At 39.5% G+C, this 19310-nt stretch overlaps 1 protein-coding gene across 2 annotated transcripts in view; it reads left to right on the top strand.

Moving 5' to 3' along the window:
* Window positions 1-19310, top strand: part of SCAF4 (SR-related CTD associated factor 4) — a 43169-nt gene that overhangs the window by 11667 nt on the left and 12192 nt on the right. Inside the window, exons 2-19 of one of the 2 annotated variants that reach the window (XM_081859265.1) lie at window positions 2680-2763; window positions 3169-3213; window positions 4467-4628; window positions 6345-6480; window positions 7255-7394; window positions 8429-8605; window positions 8890-8987; window positions 9423-9531; window positions 9648-9818; window positions 11442-11521; window positions 12247-12431; window positions 12917-13017; window positions 14122-14235; window positions 14877-15033; window positions 15950-16107; window positions 17289-17442; window positions 17899-17994; window positions 18081-18269. In XM_081859265.1, the coding sequence (XP_081715391.1) occupies window positions 2680-2763; window positions 3169-3213; window positions 4467-4628; window positions 6345-6480; window positions 7255-7394; window positions 8429-8605; window positions 8890-8987; window positions 9423-9531; window positions 9648-9818; window positions 11442-11521; window positions 12247-12431; window positions 12917-13017; window positions 14122-14235; window positions 14877-15033; window positions 15950-16107; window positions 17289-17442; window positions 17899-17994; window positions 18081-18269 (2356 nt within the window). The remainder of the gene's footprint in view (window positions 1-2679; window positions 2764-3168; window positions 3214-4466; window positions 4629-6344; window positions 6481-7254; window positions 7395-8428; window positions 8606-8889; window positions 8988-9422; window positions 9532-9647; window positions 9819-11441; window positions 11522-12246; window positions 12432-12916; window positions 13018-14121; window positions 14236-14876; window positions 15034-15949; window positions 16108-17288; window positions 17443-17898; window positions 17995-18080; window positions 18270-19310) is intronic. The other variant, XM_081859264.1, reaches the window with a different exon arrangement.

Raw genomic sequence — 19310 nt, 5'->3', positions numbered from 1 at the left:
CCATGCATCTTCATCTACAGGATGTTACTGGGGAATAGTGGGGGTGTAGCTCTCAACAAGCAGCCACATGGCCCTTTTAATGTTTAATCTGATCCTAAAATGGTAAGGTTCTTATTTTTTATACAAGTATGTGATCTTATCCTGGCTTTATTCTTTCAGCAGTGGTTCGATATTCTAGAAAGCCAAGGATATAACCTTTCTTTTTGTTTGCTTTTGAGCATAGCAAGTGAGACCTACAAATGTTTTGTTTTGTCTTACGCCCTTAACAAGGGTGTCCCTTTTCAGGGGCTGCCCAGCCATGTTCTCCATCAGGATACCATAAATGTAGGCTAGTTCACTCCTGCTGCCCAGTTCTCTGGTTCCCCCGCCCCCATACAGCACACAATATGAAATTGCTGCTGGGCTGTTATGTTGTTCCCCTTCCCCCGTTGCGCAAAATGTACTTCTGTGATCATTGGGTTTTACCTCAGTTTGCTGATAATCTCCCTGTAGTTTCTCAGTGGTCCTTTTTTGGCTCCTGTTTTGTTGGTACTAAGCAACCTGAGTTTGCTATTAGGAATGTTGATTTTTTAAAACTTGGTTTAGGAGTTAGGAGGAAGTATTTTCACTGACAGCCGTTATGTGATGGTGGACTGGTTTTGGACACAAACATAGGTAGCACAGGCAACACCTGTTTCGCACGGGAGTTCAGTTCCAAGTCATTGTGCACATTGGCGGAGTACACATAAACCTGCCCCATTCTGGCCACCCTGCCCCATTATGCCCCCTTTTCCTGCTACTTCTGGGTTTGCAGTGATGCACACAAAATGAGAGTTGCTTGTACTAATCGCTTACTTAGCTGAAGGCGGATGTCTTTTAACAGCATGGCTTTTTTACTCTGGCATTTGTATATTAATGTAAAACCATTGAATACTGTTCTTCTAGCCTCTAAATACCAACATGATATTACAAAAGGGGGGGCCCTGCAAACTTTAACAAGTAAATGTATAAATGAAAGCTTTGGTTGAGTTAATCCTTAGGCAGTTTTAGAGGACAAACTTAAGGACGCAATTTATTGAGGCTATTTTGATTCAAGTGTGCTACTGTGAATGAATAAAAAGCTGTTAAAGTAAACTTTTGTCTAATAATGTGTGGTTGCTTTTTAATTATTTACAGTGTATGAGGATCTCGTATCAATATTTATTATGGATTTAGACTGGCAAGTTATAAGTGGGGATTTGGCTAAATCCTAGTCCTGCTTCTAACTGTTCTGCTGAAATTTGGTGCCTCTCTTTCTGTTGAATCTCTTATTTGCTTTCTGAGATTGTTTTCTTGTTAGCTGGCCTCTTTTCCCCAAGAGGATATACAGCAGCATGTCTGGAAACTAGCATCATTACTGTCTTCATTTTCTAAATGCCTGCTTCCAATATATATATATTGCGGCATTATATATTACGAAAGTTACAAAACATCTCTACATAGTGGAGGGAAGGGAGTTTTTTTTTAACCTCATGGCATATACAAGCTCTGCAACCCTAGTCTTCCCCACTCCCAGAAGACAAAGCTGTTAGGAACTTGAGCCGGCCAATTGACGCTTCTTCTGACCTCCTTCCTTTCTCTCTTCCTCACCTGCCATTCTGGACGTCTTGGAAGCTCAGAAACCATTGGCAGCCTGTTTTGTGGGTTTACAATTCTTTTTATTGTTATTTTAGTTTACAAACTTAAATACTTCTGTGTTCCTAGGGAGTCCCCAGAATATGTAGAAACCTATATCTTGTTTTTGGTTGGTCCCATTTCACCTCCAAACTGATAGGCACTTGATTATTTGAGGGAACCTGTGGGACAAAACATTGCAGTGCCAAGTGCTTTTGTTCAGACTTCCAGCTATTCCCCCTCAGCATTCTGTGGCAACTTAGCATGTTCAGTCCTCATTGAGCTGTGTTTCCTTTTTTTGGGTGGGGTGAGGGTGGAAATTGCCTCCTTAATTCCGCCCCCAGATAGATTTTGGGACTTCTGCACCCTCTCATGTGAGTTCCTGTTGTTTCATTAATTCATTATTTATAAGATTTCTATCCTGCCTTTCAATTGAATGATCCTCAAAGCAGATTATAGTATATTAAAATAAAACATGCACACATATACATAAAAACCCTTCACCCATCAGCCCTTTGTCCCCTGCCTGCTGGTAAATGCCAGAAGGTGCTTCTTTTCAGCTCTGCAGTCCCAGGTGAACAGGATATTGGAGCGAGTGTCCTTTTTGGCAGGGTAGGGGAAACATGGTACCTGTCATTGCTTCTTTGCGGGCAGATGGATGAGGAACATGATGGACAACGGGTGTATATCTGCAGTCCCCTGAGTGGTGGCAGAGACTAGAGTGCATTTTGACTACAAAAGTCTGGAGAATTGCCTGAGATACAGGTTTCAGCTTCATATGAAGAGCACGGAATAGTCTGATCAGTCATTTTTATAACATGAGTGCAGTTTGGAACATATTACACTTTAAAAGTGTGACATAATTTCAGAAATAGCTTTACAACTTGCACTGTTATTTGAACTAATTAGTTTTTTGTTCTGGAGCTATTTAGCATTTAACTGGGATGGAAAGAGTTCATCAAAAGGTCTGTAGTGACAGAGTTGCATTTCAGTTACTTGTGTTTTATGATTTTTGGTTTCTCTCTTCTCTCCACCCCACCATGTTAGCTCTTCTCATTGATGGAGATGAAACCTCCTATTTCTCGTGCAAAGATGATTCTTATTACTAAAGCTGCCATCAAAGCTATTAAGGTGAGATGGTAAAGAGTATTTATTTTATTTTGTACAAAAATTTAAAAGGTTTGAACATTTGTAGCATGTTTTGTGTTTTTTCAAAGATCATATGGACTGAGAGTCATTCTCACTTATTAATATTTTACAGATACTGAATAATTTTAATTATAATGCTTTTAATGTATACTTTTATCACTGTCAAAGTAATTTTTAAAAATAACTCCATTTCAAACACTCCTTTGAGATGATTTTGAGATAGTTATAAATGCAGGTTGGGACTAGTTTAATAAAATGACCTATGATATATTTCCTTCTGCTTAGTTTGATATGAGTTTATATGCTAATGTTTAAGGTAAACAAATTCACATTTCTTAAACATATTATGAAATTAAATATTTCAAATGTTCTTTGATTCTCTTTCAGCTTTACAAACATGTAGTCCAGATTGTAGAGAAGTTTATAAAAAAGGTAAATGAAATATTTATTAAGTTGTATATAGTGATGATTCAGCAATTTACATTCTCCCCCCCAAAAAATGGTTTGTTTTTTTAGAGCACACAAAATCAAATTATGTGCATCGAGCAATTCTATGGTAAATCACTCAGCAACTGCATATATTAATTATGGCAATGGTAATAGCTCCGTAACTCTGCAGAAAGATAGCATATTATATGGGGATTTGTTCTGGGGGATTGTATGTAAAGCCAAAATTGTGTAGTTGGAAAAATCACAAAACCAGTCCCGTGTGATCATTCGTACTTTTTTGGAAGCATGGGCCTTGCCCCCGCCCCCCCCAACAAGGCAAGATCTTGCAGGAGCTTCCAAGAGTGAGATCTTCCCAGAGCCTGGTAAGCAAGACTCTCTGCCTTGTGTGCTTTAACTTCTGTGATACCAGCTGGCTGGATGCCAAGCGTGTAAAGTTTTGATCATGCAGGTTAAATGTGCACAGGTTGCAACTTTGCTGTTTGGGTTTGTTTGTTTGTTTGTTTGTTTGTTTGGGAGAATTAGCTAATTCTAACCACCACTAAACTAATGCATAACACACCTGCAAGAAGAAGTAAGCACACAAGGCATAAGAGGAGATGAGGAAGTTTAGCCTGCCTACATTGGGAGCTGGAAAGCGAATTGCAAAGCTTGTGTATGATCTCCTCTTCTTGCATCTCTAGATGCCAGAAAACTTTGATGTTACGGGACATACATTCTTGACCTTAGGTGTGTCAGTTCTGCCTGTGATCTAGGTAACATGCAACTAATACGAAGGCAGGGCTTGTTGGGGCAGGTTTAGTCTGCTTGTCCTATTGTACATTGATTATTTATTTTTGTGAGAGTCTTTTTGAACTGCCAAGTCATTCAAAAACATTTGGTGATGTACATTAAAACATCGTAGTTATGACATCATTATGAGAAATAACCATCACTGAGTCAAATTAATGTATATGCATAGGCATATTTTTAAAGTGCATATCTTGCCTGATATGTGACTGGATTTCTGAGATCAGTGTTTAAAAAGTGAATAGCACTTACGTTCAAATTCCAGGAAATATAGTGGAATGTCTATAGTGTTGTATGGCACCTGCTAGTTTGTTTTCCTTTCCCCCTCTTTCTGGACTTTTAACTTCATGCTAATATGATAGGCCTGTTTTATGATCATACAGAGCTTACTGTTAGGATTTATAAAATGTATGTTACTTATATGACTTTCTGTCTGTCTCTCTCTTTAGTGTAAACCAGAATACAAAGTTCCTGGATTGTATGTTATTGACTCTATTGTTCGTCAGTCTCGTCATCAATTTGGAACAGATAAGGATGTTTTTGGGCCAAGATTCTGTAAAAATATAACAGCCACATTCCAGTATTTATATCTCTGTCCAACAGAAGACAAGGTATAACTCAATTTCTTGTAGCATTTTGACTTGTTTTGTGTGTGTGTGTGTGTGTGTGTGTGTGAGAGAGAGAGAGAGAGAGAGAGAGAGAGAGAAATGAATATCTTCGGATCCTACTATATTTGGTCCACCCTGTACAGTGGTGCCTCGCAAGACGAAAAGAATCCGTTCCGCGAGTTTCTTCGTCTAGCGGTTTTTTCGTCTTGCGAAGCAAGCCCATTGACCAATTAGCGCTATTGACCAATTAGCGCTATTGACCAATTAGCCCATTGACCAATTAGCGCTATTAGCGGCTTTTAGCGGCTTAGCGGCTTAGCGGCTTAGGAAAAGGGGGGGGGAGAAAAAAAAACCCTGCAGGAACTCGCGAAGCAAGCCCATAGGAAATTCGTTTTGCGAAGCGCCTCCAAAACGGAAAACCCTTTCGTCCGGAGCCGCATGTGGCTCTTTTACACCTTTGCCGCGGCTCCGGGGCGGATACTAGCGAGGGGAGGAGGCGCGTTGTGCGCCCCGACACTCCCCACTGTGGCGGGCACTGTACTGGCTGTGACGTCGCATGGGGGCGGTGCGTGCATTAGTCATGCACTGTCCTGACGTCACCTTCCCGCCCGCCCGCCCGCTACATTGAAAGGGGGCATGTATGCTGGTCACTGTTTTGAAGGGGAGTGAAGAACACACACACCAAAAAAGGTAACTTGTTAATTTAATGTTTATTTCTATGAGGAGGAGTAATTCTGAGGGGTCAAACAAATAAATAATTTAAAAAATGACAAAAAAGTTATTTTTGTAATGACGAGTTTTGCGGCTCCCAGTTTTTTTTTCTTCGGAAACGAGTCCAAGTGGCTCTTTTTGTCTTAAAGGTTGCAGACCCCTGGTCTAGCGGGTTTTTTGTCTTGAGAGGCATTCGTCTTGCGGGGCACCACTGTACAAACACACATTGTTGATTGTTGGATACTATTTCTGAATGAGGCCTTGATGTTGAATGTTTCTTTTCTAGTTGGCTTTTAAATTTTTGAGGCCCTTCTTCCTCACCACTTCATGACTAAAAGCTCTTATGGAGGAACTTTTCTCTTCTGTGTAGAAAGCCATGTGAGCTGGATTTTATTCTATTTGATAGTAAAGCTGCAACACAAACTAGATGTGGCTGGTGACTTAGAACAGGCTTGGGTTCCTGCTGCTTGTATGTATTATGCTGACAAAACTGATTCCCACGTCTAGAATAGAATAAAGTAGCCATCATTTACTAAGTTTGGAGGTCCATAAAGTGTGTCATGAAAAATATTGTACGGGATTTGATCTCTCCACTGTTGCTCATGTCCACAGTCATTTCCTGGAGAAGTCACAGAATGTTACAAAGCATAGGAAACAAAGTATAAAAGTTTTGTACTGTACTATTCTCTCTTTTTCTATGTGTGCATGCAAGGACTAGGGCCTTGTTCAGATGGCATTTTTGTGCAGATGGCATTTTTGTACATTGTGAGACTGATTGGTTTCATGCACTTGCACCTTGTTTTGTCTCCCCTCTGAGTAGAAGATATCTGAACTTGGATGTCTCACATTTGTTTAGGTGATAGGAAACAAAGTGCATGTGTCCATTACCTGATCTCATGATGTATAAAACTGAAGCGGGGGGACAGTATTGTCTGAACACTGCCTAGGCTTTGATTAAGCAAATGAAGATTTTTTAAAATGTACTTAACCCTTCTCTTCTTTGAACAGAGTAAGATAGTTCGTGTCCTCAACTTATGGCAGAAAAATGGAGTGTTTAAAATAGAAATAATTCAACCTCTCCTCGACATGGCAGCAGGAGCTAGCAGTACTGCTTCAATGGCTGAAGATACTACTAATAATGAAGGTAAGAAATCTTAGTTAAAGCATTATTTTCTGTTATGGGCCTATATTGTCAAAATCAGACTTTATTTGCTTTGGTTTTCTATACAGAAGTATGACAAAGAAGTATGATTACTGAAATACAGAGAAAGAGAAAAAGATAGGAGTTTATATGGGACTGTGGATGAAACTAGACATGACAATAATCATGCAAAAAAAAGTTTTGTGTTTTAAGAAACAGCACCACAAAATACAGCTGTGAGTGGGCTCAGAATTAGATTGAGGCTTTGGTGGGGAGGTTTAACCCTTTGCCTAATCATTGCCCTCACTCACCTGCGGCTGCTGTTTACTGTACAGAACACAATTATGTAACTACCACTTGCATGATTATTGTCAAATTTAGTTTGGCCCTAAGAATATTTAGCATATACTTACAGCCATATATTCACCTGGCCCTAAAACAACAACAACTTATTATTTGTACCCTTCCCATCTGGTTGGGTTTCCCCAGCCACTCTGGCGGCTTCCAAAAAATATTCAAAATACAATAAAATACATACTTTGTGTTGTGGCATGCAGGTCATGAGGGTGTTTGGCAATGAAGCATTGCCACATGATGTCTAATTTTGAGAATCCTGCCCATGGAATTAAAAAAACAACTTGCTGACCTATTTGCGAATGGTCTACAGACTGACCGCCCAAGTTTTGATTTTTAAAAACTTGCATTATAGTGTAAAAGTGCAATGCTATCAGTGGGAATTGTTGACATCTTAATGTTGCATTTAAATTTATTTTGTAGGTTCACCACCTCCTGCCACAGTGATTCCATCTGAGCCTCTTCAAGTTGCTTCCAATTCAGTACCTGCTGTGCCACAGTTGCCCAGTTCTGATGCCTTTGCAGCTGTAGCCCAGTTATTTCAGACAACACAAGGACAACAGGCAAGCAGAGACTTTTTGTTCAAAAGTACAGAATTCAAATTACATTGCAGTAATCCAAGCGAGAGATAACTAGAGCATGCACCATTCTGGCGAGACAGTCCATGGGCAGGTAGGGTCTCAGCCTGCGTACCAAATGGAGCTGGTAAACAGCTGCCCTGGACACAGAATTGACCTGCACCTCCATGGACAGCTGCGAGTCCAAAATGACTCCCAGGCTGCGCACCTGGTCCTTCAGGGGCACAGTTACCCCATTCAGGACCAGGGAGTCCTCCACACCGCCTGCCTCCTGTCCCCCCCAAACAGTACTTCTGTCAGGATTCAACCTCAATCTGTTAGCCGCCATCCATCCTCCAACTGCCTCCAGACACTCACACAGGACCTTCACCGCCTTCACTGGTTCTGATTTGAAAGAGAGGTAGAGCTGGGTATCATCCGCATACTGATGAACACTGAACCCAACCCCCCTTATGATCTTGCCCAGCGGCTGCATGTAGATGTTGAAAAGATGTTGAATTGCATTAGTGAATAGTGAAATCAATATTTCTGCTGTTTACTGATCACATCTGGTCTGAAAATAAATCATGCATATGTATAACATGTCTGACCTTTGTCTGCTTGAGTAAGAAATGTCCTTTCTATTCTCTTGCCAGCTGTCTACTCATCTGCATAGCACTAGCACTTCTCTTGAGGACTAGTAGACTTTTAAGTGCAGAAGAGAGAGTGTGAATATGCAGATGTGATCATCAGTGCTTTACTAGGTTTCCATGCAAAGCTCTCTTTTGTGGCTGTCTATTGTGGCTACCTCTGTGCTCCCTTATAGCTTTAAAAACACAGAGCAGAGGAAGAGCCACAAGAGCAGCTGCCTTGTACCATAATACCCACCAGGCATAGCAGTAACTCCTGCCTGATTGGAGGGTGGGGAGAGCAGATATCCACCTATTGGAAGGCATCAATTGTTGTACATTTATTACACCTCTGATGTTTTCACAGTCATTCCTAAGAAGATATTAATAGTTGCAGTTTCATTATTTTAGCTCCAACAGATTCTTCAGACTTTTCAGCAGCCTCCGAAACCTCAATCTCCTGTGATAGATAACAATGTAATGGCTCAGGTCCATGCTATTACTGCCCAGCTGCAGACTACAGCAACGCAACCATCCGAACAAAAACATGATTTCTCAGCACCTGAGCAAAAGACATCTTTTGATAAGGTAATATTTTTCTTGTACTGAAAAGGAATTTACTCAATGATTTGTTTTTTGTGGAATGCCATGCCAAATTATTGTTTCATGCTATGAGAACAAGTATTCAGGGAGTCTTGATTCCACCTCCACTGCATGTGACATTTCCTTCCCCACTTTCTGGTTTCTGGTGAACCATACTTTGGTATGCAAAACTTAAAATGATCTTACATTGTCAGTGGTACTAATATTGTTTACTTGTCTTTCATTACTTACTGAAGAAAATAGAGTTGGCTCAATGTAATATGTTTCAGAAGCTGTTGGATCGATTTGACTATGATGATGAACCAGAAGCAGTAGAAGACACCAAGAAAGAGGAACCAACAGCTCCTGCAATCTCTCAACCAACATTGTAAGATTTATGAGTCAGACCAGTAGATGTTAAAATTTAAGGTGATGTTGTTTGTAGAAGCCTATTGTTGCATATATAGGTTCTCTTCATTAGACTTCATTGTTTTGAACTCTTATTATATTTGATATGCATCAGTTTGCTAAGCAAAACAAAAAAGCCCCTATCCTGCAGTTACAGTTGAATATTATCACCTCAGCTTAAAAAATACTTAAATAGTGCCATCATTATAACAGCTAGAATACTGTTTCCATCCCTAATGAGCCTGCAGTCTAGAGTCTTGACAAAGAAAAGCAACAGAAGGAGGGGAGCAAAGAGGGGAAGTTTGTATTCATGGAAAAAATGCATGGGGAGGGGAGCACTGCTGGCAGCCTAGGTTACTGTACTAAATTTTATGTCCTTAAAATGCTGCTTTAAAATCTCATATTTATTGCTCAGTGGTTTTCCGGGTGAAGGAATGCAGCAACAAGTTTATGCCCAGCTCCCAAATATAGACCAGTATCAGCAACGACTGCTTGGAATGCAACAGGAACCTATGCTTCATCAGGTATTGGAAACATTTCCCTTATGCACAGTACTTAATAATTAGACATGCAGTACTTTGAAAGCTTGTTCTTGATTTTAAATTAATGGAAAATACCTATATATTCTTTTTTCTACAAGGTCCCACTTCCTCCAAATGGACAAATGCCAAGTTATGGACTTCTACCTGCATCACAGTTTCCTCCCATGGCTCAGCCTGGGATGCAACCCTCACCCCAGGTGCAACAACCTTTCCAGCCTTCTTTTCCAGCACAAAATGAACCACATACACAGAAACATACACATCAGCAGGTAAATATCTATCTTTCCCCCCAGCCCTAATGCCATATGTTGCACCCAGGAAGAAATCTCAGGACTGTTCACAAGAGTTCCATAGTGTATGCTTTGGTCACTGTGTCTTGCCCTATTTTTATTTACCTGGATGTGTTTGTCACATTAGATTTCCAGTACAGGTTAGACTCCTTTAGAGTACTGAGTTTTAGTATGTTTAGTCACCCAAAGTGGTGGCGGCAGAACATTATGATGGTATGGTAGATTAATTGCTTAATCTTTTCAAAAATTTCTAATGTGCACTAGAATCTGTATACTTTAATATGTGCTTTGTGAAGGAATCTACAGTTATTGTATCTCCAATTTTAGTCCTTGATCAAAAAGGCAATATAGGCAATATTCAGACAATTGTACTTTGGCTTAATAAGATGATACATGAACAAACATTTGGCAGTGCACACAGACTCTTTATGCCTTTCCTTCATATGAACAAGCTAACAAACTAGAAAGTAGTCAACAGAATAATCTCCTGTTTCATTCAACCCAGGGAACAATGGTTTAATGGTTTTGCAAAAAAACTTTCACACCTTTAACTTGCACAATCACAGCTTTTTGTATTTGCTGACCAGTTCGCTGCAAGCACACAAATGAAACACACACAAGCCAGAGAACTTTTAAAAAGTTATTTTGGTACCAGGTTTTCCCACTCTGGAAAGAGCTTTTAAGCTCTCCACCTTGCTTTTAAGCTCCCATGAGACCCTCCCAGAACCCCATAAGCAAGACGGAGAGCTTCTATATGTGTGGAGCAATGTCTGCTCAGCGTGCCAGCATCGGACAAGTAGGGGTGCTTGCGCAATCCCCCCGAACATAACCCCCACACAAGTTGTGAGGCTACTGTAAATAGATTACATCTATGCCAGGATTTCACTGTCCAGTAAATGTAACAGAGCAGAAATCTCTTAATTGAACTGAGGTATCCATTACACTGCACTGAGTAGAAGTTTTCAGTTTGTATAATGCTTTATTGGACAGAATCGGCAGGTAGTAAATTCTCACTTAAAGAAGTTAAACTTGCTCATTAGAAATACAAATACCTTAAGTTACTTCAGATAATATAATACACCTGTTTTCAGCTCAAATTATATATGGATTAGCAAGGGTGTTGGATATTCCTGTCAAGCTTACATGCTTTATTTTACAACTAATACTTTAGATAGAATGTGATTGGTTTAGCATTTTGCTGAAGCAAAACGATTGATTGATTTCCACCACTTACTAGTTTTCATTTGCTACAAGAGTTTATATCCAACTAAATTTATACTCATGAGTAGACCCAGTCAAATCAGTGAAATTAAGTTAATCATGACACCTGTTGCCCATTGATTCCAGTAGGTTTGCTCCAAATATTATTTAGTAAGATACATCCTTAACTATGTTAATTAAACCACTTAAACAGCATTTTCTTAAGGAATCATGTTTTTACAATCTGTACATTTATGTACATATAAGTGAATATGAATTGTAATTTGAACCAAATGAAAATCTTTACATTTCAAATGCTGTCTAGTTTTAAATTTGAAACTGATCAAAAAGTGAAACTGAAGAACAGCTGTGGTAATAAATCCTTGCCTCCCCCCACCCCAGGAAATGGAAGTGGATCAGCCTCCTGTTCACGAAGGAAAGAGGCATGAGAGCAGAAAGTCAAGATCTAGATCTGCATCAAGGTAAAAAGTAGCAATTACAGTGGTGCCTCGCAAGACGAAAAACTCGCTATACGAAAGGGTTTTTCGTTTTTCGAGGTGCTTCGCAAGACGAATTTCCCTATGGGCTTGCGAGTTCTTGCGAGTTTTTCCCCTTTCCCCCCTTTTTCTAAACCGCTAATAACAGCGCTAACAGCGCTAATCCACTAAGCCGCTAATGGCCATGCTTCGCAAGACGAAAAAACTGCTAGACGAAGAGACTCACGGAACGAATTATTTTCGTCTTGCGAGGCACCACTGTACATGTACATTTATATTCCATTAATAGGTACTAGAGTGTATCCAGATACAGGAATAATGTAAAAATCTCAAAGCTGAAAGCTTTTAATCTCTTATGCTCCAGTCTTGTTATTTATGGTTTTATACTTTGCCATTCAGTAAGTGCTACATTCAAGAATAGATCATTTGCATTTTGTGATTTCATATAAGGCATATGTAGGGACAAATGGGGTGTGGTTTTTCTAAGGCAGGTTTGGCTTCTTAGAGGTGTTTTGTTTGCATTTTGGGGCAGTGATAGCCAGAAATAAAGATCTTAAAAGGGTAAGTTTTCACATTGCTCTCAAAGGACAAGCCTTACTATACAATAACAATTCTCAGATTTGGGGATGGGCAGAATTCAGTAGCAGCCAGCAAGTTACCTATGAATGTAAAACTTACTCTATATTTTTAATATCTTCCTTAAATACTAGATCACCCAAAAGGAGAAGATCACGGTCTGGTTCTCGGACTAGAAGATCACGCCATCGTCGTTCCCGTTCCCGGGACAGGCGCCGCCATTCCCCTCGATCCCGATCCCAAGAAAGGCGTGAAAGGGAGAGAGAGAAAGAGCGCAGAGCAAAAGGCCTTCCTCCAATCAAAACTGAAACTGTTAGTGGTGAGTATTATTTCTGTCTTTCTTAGCAAGATGGAACAGTATTAATACATGCTGTCAAATGCGTTTTTGTCCTTGCTTTCTTTTTCCGGTAAGATAGCACTTCGGAACAGTAGGCAAAGTCAGAATGGCAAACTGATACTCTGCGTCACTGTGTTAAATCCATTTTATTGCTGAGCTGCAGTCCTCGGAAAGTTTGAAAGCCACCAGTGTAGTAAAACTAAGTATATATTTTTAAAAGATGGGCCAGAAATGCACAAATGTTCTTGTTAATTTCACCATGATTAGTAGTGTCCTGTTTTTGGTGATGATGACAAGCTCTAGCCTCTCATCCTGAGTTTGGAAATGAAAGATGTCTCCTTGTGGAAGAGCTTTCCATTTGCTCAAGGGACTCTAGATCCTACCCATTCAGATTCATGTATACTTTTCAAATTATTGCTAGCTCCTGATTCAAGTTGCCAGTCACCTTTGACTTGTCACATTTTTAGTTTGCAGTACAACACTATGGGTAGGCCAGTTGGATAAACGAACATCGCAGCAGGATGTTGGAGGTCTCCTAGAAGAGTTTGGACCAATTGAATCTATAAATGTGAGTATGAAATAAAATGCAAGTTACGAGAAAATAAAATCATTCAGCTGAAATCATTTTGAGTGATTCATGTAGTATTTTTTTGCAACGCGTGCTAGCAAATTTGTATACTTGTTTAAAAACAAATTGAATACTTGTATCCAAAAATTTTGTGAGCTATGATTTTTTAAAAGCCAACATTTTAAATGTTCTGATGTGAGAAATTGCTGTAAACAGTACTGAATATTAGTAATAGATGCAGCAAACACACAATGTTGATTATGCACTTTATTTATTTCCTCGGAAACCTCTAAGAACTTAGAAATATTAAAAACATGCAAGTCCCAGTTCTTCTATTGCTGTACAGACATTGTATCTTGGTTTATGTCAGGAGTAGAGAACGGATCTGGCCAGTGGGCAGGATCTTAACTTCCCTACCCCCATGGGCCAACTTTGACTGTGCAGGACATCAGGTGATGGACAGTTATCAAAGTTGAAGTCTATATAATCGCTGATTAGTGGTTACAGCAACCTACTTCATAGGTGTGCCAATTGATGCTCCTAGCATGCCTTCGAAGGAATTTGCTGTAATCACCAGTCAGCTCCCTTGAAGTATATTTGGAGGAAGTGGTTTGGATTCAAACTATAAATGGAGAATTTTTCTTTGCAGATGTCTGGTATTGGCTGCACTGGTGAGTTCCCTGTTGGAAACTGCCTAGTGCAGCTGACAGTAGGGTATGGGGGGGGTTGCTTTCTGCATTTTCAGAAAGCACTTTGGATTCACAGACTGACTTCAAAGGTGCTTGTTGCAGAGGAAAATTTTTCTGTTTGGAGGTAGTGAGTTGAAGTCAAATCTTTTCCTGCAAGTGAAGAGGGAGCTGCACCATGAGGATGATGTCATGTGTTTGTTGAGTGGACATAGTTTGTGGCAAATGGCCTTGCAGACCAAACTGAGACCTTTGGCAATTAGGGTTGAGGGCTAGAGGTTTCTCTCTGCTGATTTATGCCTTAAAAGGAAATAAGGCACACATTCAAACAAATTTCTTGTGACTTTGCACTTTTTCCTTGCAAAAATTATGGGAATTCCCGTTTAACAGTAGTGCAATGTTTTTATTTTTACAACAGATGATACCACCAAGGGGATGTGCCTATATTGTAATGGTGGAAAGACAAGATGCATACCGTGCTCTTCAGAAACTGAGTCGTGGGAACTTTAAAGTGAATCAGAAATTTATAAAGGTATTGGATATATTTTTCAATAAAAACTTATAGGATGAAATTTTTCCCTCAACCCCCTCCCCAAAGAAGATTTCTATGGGATTATATTTTCAAGAGGGAAGAGAGGAAGGAGCACTTTCATTGTGAAAACAGAAATTGGTTTTGCTGCAGAAACCATTGTCATCCATAGCAATCAATTAATCCAGAGGGGTTTTGGAAAAAATATTTGGTAGCAGTAAGAAAAACCCCATGCAGCTCAGGGTGGGGGGAATGTTTATTTATGATAACTATATGGTGGATGAGCCACGTGGTAAGCTCCTACAAACAGAATGGATCACCATGTTATTTGGAGGCAGTTTATGTGGCTTGCATAGGACTGCTTAATTACATGACATTGTCTTTGGTCATCTCGTTGCAAGAAGTTTTCACAGGGCTATGATATGTTATTCTTTGCCGATTTCCCATTGTATGTGGGCTGTGTTGAATGGGAGTCACACTCAGAGTAGACCTGCTGAAATAAATGGACATGACGAACTTAGGTCTATTCATTTCAATGGGTCTACTCTTGGGTAAAATGTTTTGCTTTCTGACTTTAGTAGTGCTGAACAAGTACAAGTTCACTGTAGGAAGGAAATCACTGGTATGTTGCTGTTTTCCTCCAGATTGCATGGGCTTTAAATAAAGGAATTAAACCAGACTATAAGCAGTATTGGGATGTAGAGTTAGGCGTTACCTACATACCATGGGGTAAAGTTAAGCCTGAAGATCTGGAAAGCTTCTGTGAAGGAGGAATGCTGGACAATGAAACACTTAGTCCTGGTAAGAGATAAATATATGGAAAACAAATATTTATTTAAGAAAAAGTCTTACAAGTGAAATAATTTGAATCTGTTAAAAAAAGTCACTTGTTTTACTTTGCTTGCTTTGGGGTGGAACTTTAGGAGGTGCTTGTAAGTAGAACTTCGCTTGAATGTGAATCCCCTTGGAGCATGAAATCTAATTCAAACATAAATTCTAATACTTACTTGGTAGTGTGAAAGAGGGCTGATAATTAGGGAATAGCGAAGATGTTTATTCGGTCAATTTTTACCTGATTTGATGCTTCTGTACCTGCTTGTGGTTTGGAATGCAGCTCCTAGTCCAATTACACACATATGCAGATAATGCAGTACAGTTTCAGTGTGGACAAAAATAGTTATATTTAAAAGAATTTGATAAAATGTATATTTTGTGATGAAATCCATATTTTACATAAAAATAGTATGTTATGTATAAAGTGCATAAAATTTAAATGCAGAGTTTTGTGTGCGCTCTTTCAAAAAAAATAATCACATAAATGGCGCTGATTGGGACCTATGAGGGGCTGCAGGAGAAAGAGGAGTATGAATTTTGGTTGTGTGAATGGAAGTCTGCTTGTGCAGTGTTGGATTCTACCCTACATGCCCGTTATAAAGATAGATAATGGGGCTGCAAGATAAACATTTCAAACAAAGCTGTGCTTTTGCTGAACAAACTATATGTGCACATTCCAAAAATTGTCTTTTGTCACCATAAACAGATTCAGATAGTATTTGTGATTGCCATTGGGACAGATAAGTGGGTTGGCCATGATGTATACATATCGTCAGTTAATGCATTAATTAAATTAATGCAGACTTTACACTTGCATTGTAAGGCAGAAATTGAGATTAAATATATTGCATTCTTGTAATCGATGTTTATATCTTTCCTGTAGAATGGAAAGGAATTCCAAAAAAGTCAGAAAACCAAGTAGCCCAAAATGGAGGCGCGGGAGATGCTGCACATAATGAACAAACTTCTCCAGTTGCTAAAAATATGTCCGTTCAAATGCCTGTTCCTATGCCCACACCAATAACAGTGCCTCCACCACAGGTAAGTTGTTTTTCTCTTTTTGATTTCTCATTTCTGCATATGGAAATTTTAAAGCTTGGTTCATCTTGTTGTTGAGAGGTAAGATGCAATTTCATGCACTGTTTTGACATGCTGACACACATACCATATGATGGTATTACAGTACCTCTTTTACATGGTGAAAATTCACATTTGAAACATACAGCAAGATTTAGTACTAACTAAAAGTATACCTGATACAGAAGAAATATCAGAATTTGTTGCTTTGAAGGCACATTCAAATGAAGAAATCACGTGGTACAACCTGTTATAGTATCTTTGTTGTGTCAAAAAGCAATGTGAGAATTTAGCCTTAGATTGATTACATAAGGACTATAGGTTTAACTTAACCTGATAACTTGTTGACAAATTGGTTAAATGATGGCAAAACATGCAGGGCCATCAGCACTGAAACTGTTGATTTGTGTGTTAATCGCATTAGTTGAAAAGCAAACTTCATTGAAATCACTTCAAAAACACTTTCAAACAGTTCTTACAATTGTGCATAATATCTGATAAATTAACTGCTCTAAGATTTTATGCAAGTGAAATTGTCTTTCTCTTACCTATGATCAGTCGAATTATAAGTCTTTTATTGAAGATCCTATGCCAAGAGGTGAAGTTTAACTGTGCAATCTAAAGATACCACTTAAAAGCAAGGAACTCTTTAAATCAGCTTTCACCAGCCTGTTACTCTGTAGATGTTTTAGACTATTTGTCCCATCAGTCGCAGCCAGCTTGGTGGTGCTGGCTGAAGCTAACGGAGTTGTGGCCCAAATTGTTTTGAAGGCATCAGGGTGAGAAAGGCTGGTTTAAATGCTGCTAGAGCTTGCTGTATTGCTTTTTATTCAGCACAGAACAATGCAAACGCATTCCTCATTTTTAAAAGTAACTTTTCTCATTAGCTAATGGCAGATTCTGAAATGACAACTACAAAGAAAGCTCCTTGTAAACGTTTGTGGTTCCTTATCTCCCATGTAAATGATTCCACTGAAAAAGAGTTTTAGTAAGATACAATGTCTACACATTATTTAGAGAGAGAGAGAGAGAATTCTAATAGTTGGCTCTGTTAAAATGTCACACAAAGCCTTCATGCTCAGTAAGTCAATATCTATGGAAAGCTGTAAAATTATTGGTGAATAAATCTTTTCATTCTACTGTAGGTTCCACCACACCAGCCAGGACCTCCAATGGTTGGTACACTTCAACCACCTACATTTACCCCTCCCATGGGAATGCCACCTCCAGGATTTGGTCCTGGAGTTCCACCTCCACCTTTTTTGAGGCCTGGCTTCAACCCAATGCATTTGCCTCCAGGTAATTAAACATTCTCATAATTTTCATACATATGAATTGTGAATCTACTACAGCCTAGTGACATCCAGATATTTTGGACTCCATCTCCCATTATCTGTGACCATTGCCATGCTGCTTGGGGTGGATGGGAGATGTAGTTCAAAACATATGTAGGGCATCAAGTTGTGGAAGGGTGCTCCTTTCCTTTTAAGGAGAAGAGAAAACTCCCTGGAAAAGACCCTGATGTTGGGAAAGATGGAGGGCATAAGGAGAAGGGGATGACAGAGGACAAGATGGTTGGACAGTGTTCTCGAAGCTACTAGCATGAGTTTGACCAAACTGCGGGAGGCAGTGGAAGAGTGCCTTGCATTCTCCAGTCCATGGGGTCATGAAGAGTCAGACACGACTAAAGGACTAAACAACAACAACATAAAGGATTTCTGTTGTAGTGATGCTTTGTTATTTCTATCTTTGTAGGTTTCCTTCCTCCTGGACCACCGCCACCTATTAACCCCCCAGTTTCAGTTCCTCCGGTCTCTGTTCCTCCTTCTGCAGGAGTAAACATCCCAAACTGTAAGTCTAATTTGTTATGTTATTAAAGTTGATGGTAATGCAAGTGTATGCCATTTAAAATATCTCTGTTAATATCACTGTTCTAGCTACTGTGGCCAATATAAATGAAGACACTACAAAAGACTCTTCTGTGGGAAACCCCATTCCAACAGTAGTTTCTGCAGCTAGAGGAAATGCTGAAAATGCAGATGGCTCCAAAGGATATCCAAATGCTCTGCCACCTGTAACTTCTACAAGTATCTCAGCTTCTGTCACCCAACCAGTTCCACTCCTTGGTAAGTTCACTTTTCAGTTGCTGTATATATATGTGTGCTTTTGCTTTCTTTCAAAAGTACTTATTCTACTTTGTCAATAGTTAGGATTCAAAATTTTAGAAAGCAAAGTGTTTTCCTGTGTAATTTGGTGGGGAGTAAAGCATTTAACGGTGCAAGTACCCACTGTAAATAATGAAAGATTGAAGCAGTGATTCAGTATTGAGAAATGATTATGTTAGGTACGTTTTAATAAAACAAATCCAGAAGACTCAGGAAATATATAAGCAGATTCAGGCTTCTGGGTTTCCTTTCGCCAGAGATGTTTTTTTCCTAGTCACTTATGGCTGTGTATAGAAATATCTGAAACCAGGAGTCGGTGTAGGTGTGTAGATGACCCTGAAGATGAACTGTTTTCTCCCTGCCTTTATTCCTTAAAATATTCGTTCCCGCATTCTGCTGTCCCCTTAGCTTCTGGGATAACATCAGACTGGGGGCTAAATGCATATCTCAGGCCTCTCCATAGGCTACACCCCAATTCAGGCTACTCTCTCTCTCTCTTCAGGCCACACCCCTATCTGGCCATTCTTTATGCCCTCCTCCAGTGTTTTTGGCTTGCTGGAATCTGTCCTTAAACTATGGCAAGGACTCTTTGGATAGAAAAGTATGTGTACATGCAAACAGAAACCTCTCACTTCTGTATAGCTGGGATGAGGTATACTATATCAAGATAAGAGTCACATCTGTTATTTCACCCACTTTTGCCTCTGACCCCAACCACTCACATGCAGCTTCCAGAATGTTCCCCTAGAAGCAATTCAGCCCTCAGACTGGAAGCAGGGTCCCTCCCTCTCACTTAGGTCCTCTCTCCTCCATGTTTCAGGATATATTGGTATGTGTAAGTTTGTATGCATAAGTTTGATTTTTGTTTTCAGTTACTTAGCATGTTTATCTGCTCAGCTACATGACATTTTGAATAAAAAAACCCCCATTTTAAACACTTTTTAAACTCAGAAGAATGGGCAAGTAGCTTTATGGTTGACACACAGAGCCAGGCAATCAGTG

The sequence above is a fragment of the Podarcis erhardii genome, assembly GCF_964252035.2.
Source record: "Podarcis erhardii genome assembly, chromosome: 4".
NCBI classification, from domain to species: Eukaryota; Metazoa; Chordata; class Lepidosauria; order Squamata; family Lacertidae; genus Podarcis; species Podarcis erhardii.
Note: the sequence above shows the minus strand (reverse complement) of the source record. Positions and strands in the feature narration are given on the sequence as shown.